The sequence below is a fragment of the Mus caroli genome, chromosome 14, assembly GCF_900094665.2.
Source record: "Mus caroli chromosome 14, CAROLI_EIJ_v1.1, whole genome shotgun sequence".
Lineage (NCBI taxonomy): Eukaryota > Metazoa > Chordata > Mammalia > Rodentia > Muridae > Mus > Mus caroli.
Genome location: NC_034583.1, coordinates 25,179,964 through 25,190,423, shown reverse-complemented (window position 1 = coordinate 25,190,423; position 10,460 = coordinate 25,179,964). Strand labels below are relative to the sequence as shown.

At 50.2% G+C, this 10,460-nt stretch overlaps 1 protein-coding gene across 1 annotated transcript in view; it reads right to left on the bottom strand.

The window, feature by feature from the left end:
- The window catches only part of Vstm4 (V-set and transmembrane domain containing 4), an 84,877-nt gene extending 74,643 nt beyond the window's left edge, over window positions 1–10,234 (bottom strand). Inside the window, exons 1-2 of the mRNA XM_021181981.2 lie at window positions 10,029–10,234; window positions 3,092–3,490 (exon numbers count right to left, since the gene is read on the bottom strand). Of these exons, the coding sequence (XP_021037640.1) occupies window positions 3,092–3,490; window positions 10,029–10,083 (454 nt within the window). The 5' untranslated portion in view covers window positions 10,084–10,234. The remainder of the gene's footprint in view (window positions 1–3,091; window positions 3,491–10,028) is intronic.
- Window positions 10,235–10,460: the final 226 nt, after the last annotated feature.

Below are 10,460 nucleotides of genomic sequence, written 5' to 3'. Positions count from 1 at the left end.
CTCTCTCTCTCTCTCTCTCTCTCTCTGCCTACTTCCTGTAGATCAGAATGATCAATCCTCAGCTACTGCTTTGACACCATATCTGTCTACTCATGCCATGATGATCATGGACCAACCCTCTGAAACTGTAAGCAAGCCTCCAGTTAAATGCTTTCTTTTCTAAGGGTTGCCTTGTTCATGGTGACTCTTCATAGCAATAGAACAGTAACTAAGACAGTACCAAAAGCAATCTACAGATTAGAGCCAATGCAGTTCCTATCAAAATACCAGATCCTTTCTTCACAGACATAAGACAATGTCAAAACCTGTGTGGAAATGCCAACGGCCAAACCAAAACAATGCTCAACAAAAGCAATGTCGCCATGTCTAACTTCCAGTCACACAGCAGAGTATTCGCAATAAAAATAGCATGGTGCTAGCACAAAACAGACACACAGATCAATAGAATGGAATAGAGGAGCCAAATACACTCCATGGGACTACAGCTACCTGATCTTGACCAAGACACTAAATCACACACACACACACACACACACACACACACACACACACACACACACACACACACTGGGAAAAAGACAGAACCTTCAGCAAATAGTACTGAGAAACCAGGACTTCAACAGACAGAGAAAGAAGGAAAAAAAACCCTGTATCCTTACTGCTCACCCTGTACCAAACTTACCTCCAAATGGCTAAAGGACTTCATAAAAACCTGATACCCCAAACCTACTAGAGAAAAATGCAAGGAATATGCATAGGTAAGGACCTTGTGAACGGGACGATTCTGTGCAGGAACTAAGACCAACAATTGACAAATGAGAGCCCGGGAAACTAAGGGCCTCTGCCAGCAAAAGATAGAGTCAAGTCCTCAAAGAGACAGCCTGCACCATAGAAGAAACTCTGCAGCTACACAGAGGATTAGTGTCTGGACCTACACAAAGAACTCAAAGAACTGAACTCCAAGGAAATCACACAACTAGAAAAAGAACGGACTGTGGAACTGAGCAGGAAGTTCTCAGAAGAAGAAGACAAATGTCTACTAAGCACTCTTGAGAGCTCAAGATCCTTAGGTATCAGAAAGTGCAGATTAAAACCACATCAAAGCCTCCATCATGCCCCAATAAGAATAGCTGCCAGGACCCCAAATAACAACAAGTACCCACATGGATACAGGAGAGGGGGATGCTTATATGGTGTTGGTGGAAGTGTACAGAGGTGTAGCCACTTTGGAAATTAGTACGGAGGTTTCTCAAGAAACTAGAAAGAGATCTCAATAGGACCTGGCTCTACCACTCCTCCATGTATCTAGGGGTCTTCGTATCCTACTAGAAAGACACTAAGATGCATACACTCTTAAAGAAAGGATTCTACATTGCAGGACCAAGTGATCGTCTGTGCTGTTTGCCTCCTCAGCCACTGTATTTTTTTTTTTGGTTTGGTTTCCTATGCCAAAATACATATTTTACTCCAAAGACAAGTGGCTGCTTCAAATACCCCCCACGTAGATTACCTCCCTTTAACACAGTCCCTTTCACAATGGAAAAGAGTCACCTTTCAAACAGCTTACCAAAACAATATAGCTTGAAGGCTTTCGTGCTATATATTGTGTGTGATAAAATTAGCATCTCTTTCATATTATAAACAAACAGCTATACTCTGTGAATCTCTTAACCATGTGTGGAATCAAACCCAAGTTGGATGCTCTTAAAGACATAACTCATCTCCTATCTGCCTGCAGAAAGCTAGGGCTACCCCGGTGCCTTTACCTTCCTCACAAACTTCACAGTTAGCCAAGACCCAAGCCTGGCAGCAGATCAGGAACTCAAAGCAGTACCACTTAGAGGGCCGGAAGTTTATATCCGGCTCTCCCACCACACACTTGCTTTTGGGTATCAGGCACCCCTAGTTAAAGTGGTCACAGAGACACGGCTCTGAACAATGGACTGGGAATTGTCAAAGCCCTGCCTCCTAGCCAAAGTCTAGTCTAATTCCTTGGGGACTTTCTCAGTGAGGCTCAACCTTGGCCTAGGAACAGTTAAACAGACACAGTAACAGTTCACTGCCATGTGCCTGCCATGATGCGCTTGCCATACAGAGCTCACCTGAGGAAATCCAAGGTGTCCAAAGATCACTGTCTTCCTGGTCATATCTGAAGACACGTCATCTTCTAGCCTCTTCGAGAAGGAAGGATCCTCCCGGAAGCTTCTTATACACTGGGCACTTCTGCATGGGCCAAATACCCCAGCTACTCTTTGGTGTCACTGCCCTTTGAGTCTGAAATGTCCCCCAAGTGGTGAAAGCTTGGCCTCGAGCTTCTGGTATCAACTGAGGAGCCAGTAGACACTGAGCAGTGACACTGAGCGGTAGAACCTTGCTGGGTCCCTGGGGAATGGGTCCCTGGAGGTATACTCTCCCTGGCCTCTTCCTACAGTGCCCTTGGCTGTGTGTTGGCTGTGATGTGAGCAGCTGCCCTCCACCATCACATCCCTCCCTCTTCCATGATAATCTGGCCAAGCAGCTGCATCCTGAACACCAAAACAATAAACCGGAATCAATCTGTCCTCCCTTAGATGGTTTTTGTCTGATACTCAGTCACAGAACCAAGAAACGTAACAGAGGCCATTGCTCTCTGTAACTTGTATACTGCCCCAACTCGGTGACTTATGTCCCACAGTCCCCACCTCCCACCTCCCTCATTCTCTCTGTAACCACAAAGTCCCAGTCCAAGTCCACAGTAAGCACAGCTCAGGCCATACCCTCACACGCCTCTGGCCGAAGTAAGTAGGGGCCAGATTTCTTTATCTGACAGCATACAAAGTTCAATATTTCAGGCAGGACATGACTAATACGGAGGTAGTCACTCACTCTGTTGTCCCTGCCTCCATATCTACCTTCCATATCAGCCAGTGTCCAAGAGCTGTCCTCATCCTCATAATTTGACTCACAGGCGTTTGGCCCACAGAGGCCACAAGATGTGGACTAACTATACTAGCAGAGCCAATGAGGCGACCAGAATTTACATACTGACTAACGCCAGGACCACCATCTACCACACACTGCACCTCCTCCGAGACACCAACATCATTCTCACCTCTCATTTCTGTCGCCGAGGAGCCATTGGACCAGGCTGTCCACTTGTTCCGGTGCTTGCTGATTTCTTGCACTTTGCAGACATACTGCCCTTGATCCGTGGGCCGGAGCGTCAGGACAGACAGCCTGTACAGCACCCCTCGACGCTCCTCGAGCAGGCGTAGCCTCTGCTGGTTGGCAGTCCGGCTGAAGTTCCCATAGTACTGAATTATCCGGAGCTTCGTCATCTTCACCATCAAGGCCTCCTGGGAGCCGTCAGAGGCGAAGAACCAGCGCACGGCCAGCAAGCTGTCCTTCCGTCTCTTCTGGGAGACGTGGCAAAGGAGAGTGGCATTTTCCCCTTCCAAGTAGTCCACCACAGGTCCTGGGGACACCGTGACATTGAGAGCACCACAGACTTCTGCAATGGAAGAGGACGGAAAGGTGAATGAAGGTCGCAGCCTGGGTTCGTGCAGCCAGGCCATTCCCAGAAGCCAGGGACAAGCCACATGCTATTGGCGTCTGGATGCTCTGAAGGGGCAAAGAGGCAGTGGTCTTGGCACTCTCTATACTTCCCAGCCTCACCATGACCAGGAAACACCTGGAATTCTGAAGCATCTTTTGGGGTACTGGGAGAGCCCCATATCCTTTCTAGTTTCAGTCTCCTTCCTTCATCTTATTTTACTTTAGCTTGTTTGTATGCTTCAGTTCAGACCATAGATCCTGAGTCCAAAGAAGCCACTAGGAATCCCTTCTATGGGCCTTATGGCTCCCACATTCCTATATGCAATGGTCTCACTCACATGGCATGCCAAACACTGACCATCTGAACAGACACATTCTCAAAAGTGTTTTAATGTGCCACGGAAATGCAAAGTATACATATGAATCAAGACTTGGAGAATATCTTGAAAACTCAGCTCACACCTCATCTTCTCCACGAACCTCCCCAAGTTGTGTTTTTATCCATGTTGACAGGACTGTGGGTCAGAGGCAGGTGGGAGATGCCTCTGCAATGGCTTGTCAACCAGGAGACTGAATCTGTCTGCCTCCCTTCCTGCTCACGTTCTTAGTAGTGGTGAGTCTAGCTCTAAGCAGTAATGGCCAAACAAAGGGTGACCCTAGTGCTAGTGCACTGGAGTGACAAGGAATTTCCAATGGCTTCTTTGGACTCAGGAACTATGGTCTGCACTGAAGCATACAAAATGAAGCAAAAATGAAGAAAAAAGGAGCTTCTAGATCCAGGATAGATATGGCGCTCTCCCAATACCCCCAAAAGATGCTTCAGAATTCCAGTCCTTTCCACTACAAGCTATCCTTTGATTTCTTATTGTAAACTAACCCAGAGGAGCCCACCCCTAGCTACAGTTCAACTCCTGAGCTTCATTGGACACACCAGACCAGCTGAACCCAAAGAAGCCGAACACTGGTTCCTTTCCCATAAACCGATCCCATGGTGCACCATGGGTGATACAGCACAGCCAGGCCACCCTGAAGCTCATGGGAGGGGCCATGTCAGATGCGGGTATCCTCAGAATAGCTTTCTGCAGGCATCCCAGGTTAGCACCAGACATCACGTGTGAAGATAGGGGTGCTTTAGAGACCTAGCCAAATGCTTTCACAAAACACCCATCCTCATAATGACAGTCACTGATTGAGTGAACAGATTCAGCCATTTCTGAGGACAGAGTCCTAACCAGTTCTTTAAAGCCTCATCTCTCAGGACCTCATAATGGAGATCAAATCCCAAACTCAGTTTCTGAGGGGATAAGCCTCATTCAAACCCCGGCAGTCATGTTCTTGGTTATTTTCAATAGCTTGTCATTTGAAAAATTGTGTTTTAAGGATCGGTCTTCTATCCTTTGGCCTTCTTAGAAGCTGGGCGCTAAACTCAGGACCCTCCAGAAGAATGGAGAACTTTAACTCAGTAGCATCCGTCAGTCCCCTTTGTTGTGTGAGGTAATATCCACAAGGGGGTTAGGACAATACGCATGAGGGAGCATTCCGCAGTACTCAGCACCATGCCAGGCTTTAGTTGATGTAATAGCAGATGCAGCAGACTCAAGGGGAGAGGCTACCGGATGCTGTGCTCTGTGTGAAGTCCCCAATCCTCTCTTTCCAGCCAACAGGCCCCTGAGAAGTCCTGCCTGGGGACCTTGAGTGTCACTTTACATGGCAAAAGCTGCTCTGTACTGATTCAGATAAATCAAAGCTCTCAGGCTATCTGGGATGTCTCCTGGGATGTTCTCTGCAGTCCCCAGGAGCAGCACCTTTGCTGTGGGAAGTCAACCACAATGAAGCAGAAGTGGTCCTCATCTTCCGTGCATCTCGCTCACCTGGCTGGCACCTAGCTGGTATGGACAGCACTTCTTCTTGATGGCTGAGGCTCATCTGAGAGCAGATAGCCTCATGTAGGAGATCCCTGGTGAATAAGGAAGGCAGCTGGGACCCTTGGCTGACCTCCATTCCATTAGCCATGAAGAACTGGACAGAGGAGAGAGCACCAAAACACAGCAGCTGGCTTACAAAATCCAGGGCCAGCCGGACCCACCCCCAAAGGCTCCCCACTGGAGCCAGAGGGGCTGGGAAGAGAGGAAATGGAAACAACATGGGTGGGATGATAGCAAACCGAACCCTGCACTCCAGGCTCCTCCTGGTAACTCCACATGAAGAGGGGATTATTTATAGTGACTGAAACCTAGAGAATGTGCCAAGTGTTCCAGCCCCCATGGGAGGCCAGATTCCATCCTGGAGGCAAACTAGTACCCCTCCCCCTCCTGTCATCCTGTGGCTCAGGCTCAAAGCCCTATCTCAAGCTTCAGAAAGCAAAGGGACTGAGGGGGTGGGGGTGGAGTCCAGGGTGTCATTCTCTCTCCAGCAGTGTTCCCTTCTGCCTTCCGTCCATTTTCTTACAGATGCTCCAAACATCAGTGTCTTCTATAGGAGTGCAAGGGCATTCATTCACTGATGGCTGAATTGTGCACCTTAGGCTATTCATTCTTCCTGAGTTCTAACCCCTAGTACTGCCAAATGTGAGTGTAGTGGGAGGTAAAGACTAAGTTAAGTGAGATCCTTAAGGTGGACCCAGTGACAATGCGAAGCAATGTGACCGATGTGACTAAAAAGAGCTTAGAACACAGAGTCATGCAGTTGAAGACTGTACATACAGGGAGAAGATACCACACCAGCCAAGCAGAGAGAGGCCTAGGGACAACCAGACTCCGCAGTCACCTTGACCTCAGCTTTCACCCCTTGTTAATCAATACAAGTTTGTTATCAAGGTCATTTGGGACAGAAGTAGGCAAATGCATACATACGGCCCTCCTGATGAAAGTGCACTCCAGCCTTTCACCTGCAACCCATACACACACACACACACACACACACACACACACACACGGAGATGTTGATGCTGACGTGGCTAAGCACCTCAGACTGTCAGAAAAGCTTTGCTGAAAGTCACAGGCTCTCAGAAGCAGGATCCCCTGTCCAAGTCAGGGGCCATGGGCAGCACCATCCAGCCCTGGAACGGGCGGCTCCTTATGCCAAGTGTATAGGTATGGAGGCTTGGTTTATGTGCAGACACCTGCAGCTCAGACCCAGCCAGGATGGGAGGAAGTGCAGGTAGGGGGCCTTGACAAGCATAAGCCCTGAGTTTAAGGTGCTCATTTCAATCTTTGTGGAGAGAAGCTGAACAGTTCTTTCCCACTGTATCACTGTGTCCCCTGTGGCTCAGCAGAAAGGGGCCAGGGGAAGCAATGGGAGGCAGGACAATGGAAAGTGGGTGCACCGGCCAGACAGACTGACAGACAAAGCATGCACGCACGAGCTGTGGGCAGAAAAGCACACTGTGCATGCTGACTCAGCAGGAGGGACCGCCCAGGCAGATGTCACTTATCCCTCCCCCTCCAGCTGACACAATGTAGCAGCTAGGCAGGGCTGACCCTCACTCTCTGACCTAAGAAACTGACACATTAGCCTGAAGCAGAAGACAGGCTTCCTGAGCACAGACTGCAGAGAGCTAAGGTGAGGAATGGGCTCCACCACACCCTTGCACTCCTGGTTTCTGCTTCCCTTTTGCCGTCTTCTGCCTCCATTGACTTTACGGAGCTAAGAAGCCAGTGAGGCAGCTCCTGATTGGGACAAGGAGGGAGAATACAACCGCAAAGTTACCAGCTATGGAGGAAACATGCAGGGTTTAAGAAAACCCTGGAACCAAAACAAACAAATGAAAAGCAAGCAAGAAAGAAAAAATTCAGCCCTGAAACGACCTTGATCCTTGTCTTGGGGTTACAGAGACCTAAGAATATGGTCATGAGCTGAAGGTTATCTTGGAAATTAGTAAAGCCAAATTTCAGCAGCCGAGAATGTCCTCCAAGAGAGAGGGTCTCACTATCCAGAGGCCCACGGCAGGAAGAACCAGGTGCAGGCTAGAATTGAAAAGATGGGTATCCCTTTGTGAACTACATCCCATTGTGGTCCAGTCTGAAACCCCTTCCTGTACATAGTCCTCTAGAGAGGATTCCTCATCCCAGTCAAAGGCCAGTTCTTAAACAAGAAAGGTGGCAATACAGAAATGGATGGCACTGATCCAAACAGAAGGCCAAGCTTCCTGCAGCCATGGTTCCATTCCTTCTACAAGCATGTGCTCTGATGTTCCAAAGCCCCAGGCATCCCTCGAGGGCTGAGAACTGGGAGTCACACGGTCCCAGGCCTGTTGAGTGGCCAGAGAAGAGGAAGAAAGAACACAGAAGAGGAAGAAGAGCACAGAAAGGAAGGGCCGAGGGGCTGGGTAGAGAGCCTGGGTGGGTGTCCTGTGATGGCCTGGCTGGAAATCTGCTTCTGTTCGGAATGGGGCGCTCAGAGCCTGGGCTTCTTCACCTGAATGGTGAATGGGAAGTGATGTGGTTCATGGCTAGTGCAAGTGAGCTACAATATAAGTCTGTATGTGTGAACTGTGGGAAAGAGCAGCAGGAAGGGAGCCTACACTATCCTGGATCAGGGTAGGCTCCATGCGTGCAAGAGCTACAGGCACACAGATGGCTCCTGCGATGCCCACTGGTGTTAGCCTTTACTGATCATTTCATGAAAATTTTATATTCTTTGAAGAAGATCCCCTATGTTTCTGTTTCTCTTGGGTCCCACAAGTTACACTGCCGTTTGTGTGTCTGCATGAACCTGGGGTCCCTGGGAACGAGAATCACAGTCTAGCCCCTGCTTTGGGATTTGGTAACGCCGTGAAAAGGAAGAATACAGACAGCTCTCTGAGATGATACCCATGGAGGCCCAGAGTGCGCAGTCTTCTCATGGAGCAGCAGCAGCCGCCTCAGCTGCAGGAAAGCAAAGGCTTCCTTCTCCCAGGATGCAGAAATGGCCACGCGCAGCTCCAGCTCGGAGCAGGCCATGAAGGTGCGCTTGGTACTATAGCTTGTCGTCTCCACTGCCTAAAGACATCCTCCACTGTCTCCAGGATCCAGGGACTTCTAAGTGACAGACGGCAAACCTCTGAAGCACACTGCTTTGTAGCATCAGGGGCTGCTGAGGAGGGGCAATAAGCAGGGAGGCCTCCAAACCTAGCCCACCAGTTATCCACTGTGAGCCATCACCTAAAACTACCTCCAGGCCAGGGCAAATGCTGCCTTGTTTTGTGACAAAGGAAGAAACACGCTCAAGTGAACTTCAGGCCAAGTGCAGTTCTAAGGCAATTAGATGTATTTCCCCAGGGTATCCTCATTAGCTGCTAATTCTCATTTTACAGCCGAGATGGAGGCCCAGAGAAGCTGAACAACTTGCTCAAGCTCACACAGCGCATAGCAGAGATGAAATTCAAACCTAGGAGATCTGACTTCAAAGATGACTGGTAGTCACCGCTCTGAACCACAGCTTGGCTTTTAATAAGTACTTGGACTGATAGTGTTCTTTTCTGCGAGATGAATGGTGGGACTGGGTGACCAATAAACTCCCACTCTACCCCTAAATGAAGGCCGAAGACTGTGCAGGCCCTGAGAGTGGGTTTATATGTTAAGTATGTTGGCCTTTCCCTTGCAGATGGAGGTCAGGAGTCATAGGGGAAGTGTCTGGTGGAGTGAATGACAGCCCCAGGTGAAGGGTGGTAAGCAGGAGCTACAGGGTGACCCTGGGTACATCCAGGTTGGAATCTAAAGGGTTCAAAATTTCATACCTGTCCCTTTCATTCTTTGTTTTTAAAATGGGGCTAAAACTGTGCTGCCCTTAGAGGTTGGTGGACTGATAAACTGAGCCAGTGTTTTACGCAGTATTTGGATCGATAAAACCTTGATGTTCTTACTTTGAAACACCACTGTGATTAAATGAGATAGTGTACACCTGTTGCTGGTAGTCACCTGGGAAGGGAGAGTCACTAATATACCTATTGCTGGGGACCGAGCGGAGGAGGTTCTTCAGCCGCTGTAAGTGGGAGCCATAAAACTCCATGCAAGCCAACAGAGGTGGCCCCCAAAGAAGTGTGCTTGTGGGAAAGGATTCTGATGGATGACATCCTGTCTAACCAGATTTGACCATCTCAGAAGACTCACTAGTAAACCCTCAGTGCCCAGCAGGCTGGGAAGATCCGATCGCTCCTGACCTCATTTCGGAGAGTCTCCAAAGATAGTTAAAGGGAAGTTGGTGCTGGCAGCAGCTGCGGGTCTCTACTACTACGGAAGACAGAAAGAAACCGCCGACTTGGGGCTCTGATCGGGCTGGCTTCGCCCTGAGCTCCGCGGCCTGCGTCTCAGAAGGGACTAGGAGCTGTCCCGAGAGCAGGTCCCCATCGTGGGACACGGGCAGGACTAGGGACCCGAGGGGACCTGAGTCGGCGCCGCCGTTGCGCCGCCAGGATCGCGGGGTAGGAGTGAGTCTCCAGGACCCCATGTAACCCTGGCCTCCCCTCCCGCTCGAGCCCCGGCCTCCCGCGCAGCCGCCCGCCGCGCCGCGCTTACCCGGGGCCGGACCCAGCAGCACGGCCGCCGCCAGCGCTAGGAGCCGCAGCCGCATCTTCCCGCCGCCTCCGCCGGGCGCTGTGACCCGGGAGAGCGCCGCCGCCCGCCCGGCCCGGCCCGCCCCTCGGCCTCCAGCCACAGTTCGGGCCAGCGCTGCTGGGTCCCTGGGTCTATGCCGAGCTGGAGGAGCGGCCTCCCCATCCACTGACTGGGACAGCCCACGGTGTCCCCTTTCACCACGCCCACGTCTCAGATGAGAAAACTGAGGTGACCCTGGAGATTCACTTCGTACAGAGCTAAGGCGTCCAGGAGGACGTTGTAATCTCCCTGAGGCCTTTAGCTCTCCTTGTTCCAAACCCTTTCCTAAGAGGGATCCAGAAACTTAGGGACTGGGTTCATCTACAAACCCTGAGCCTGGACAGCACACACACT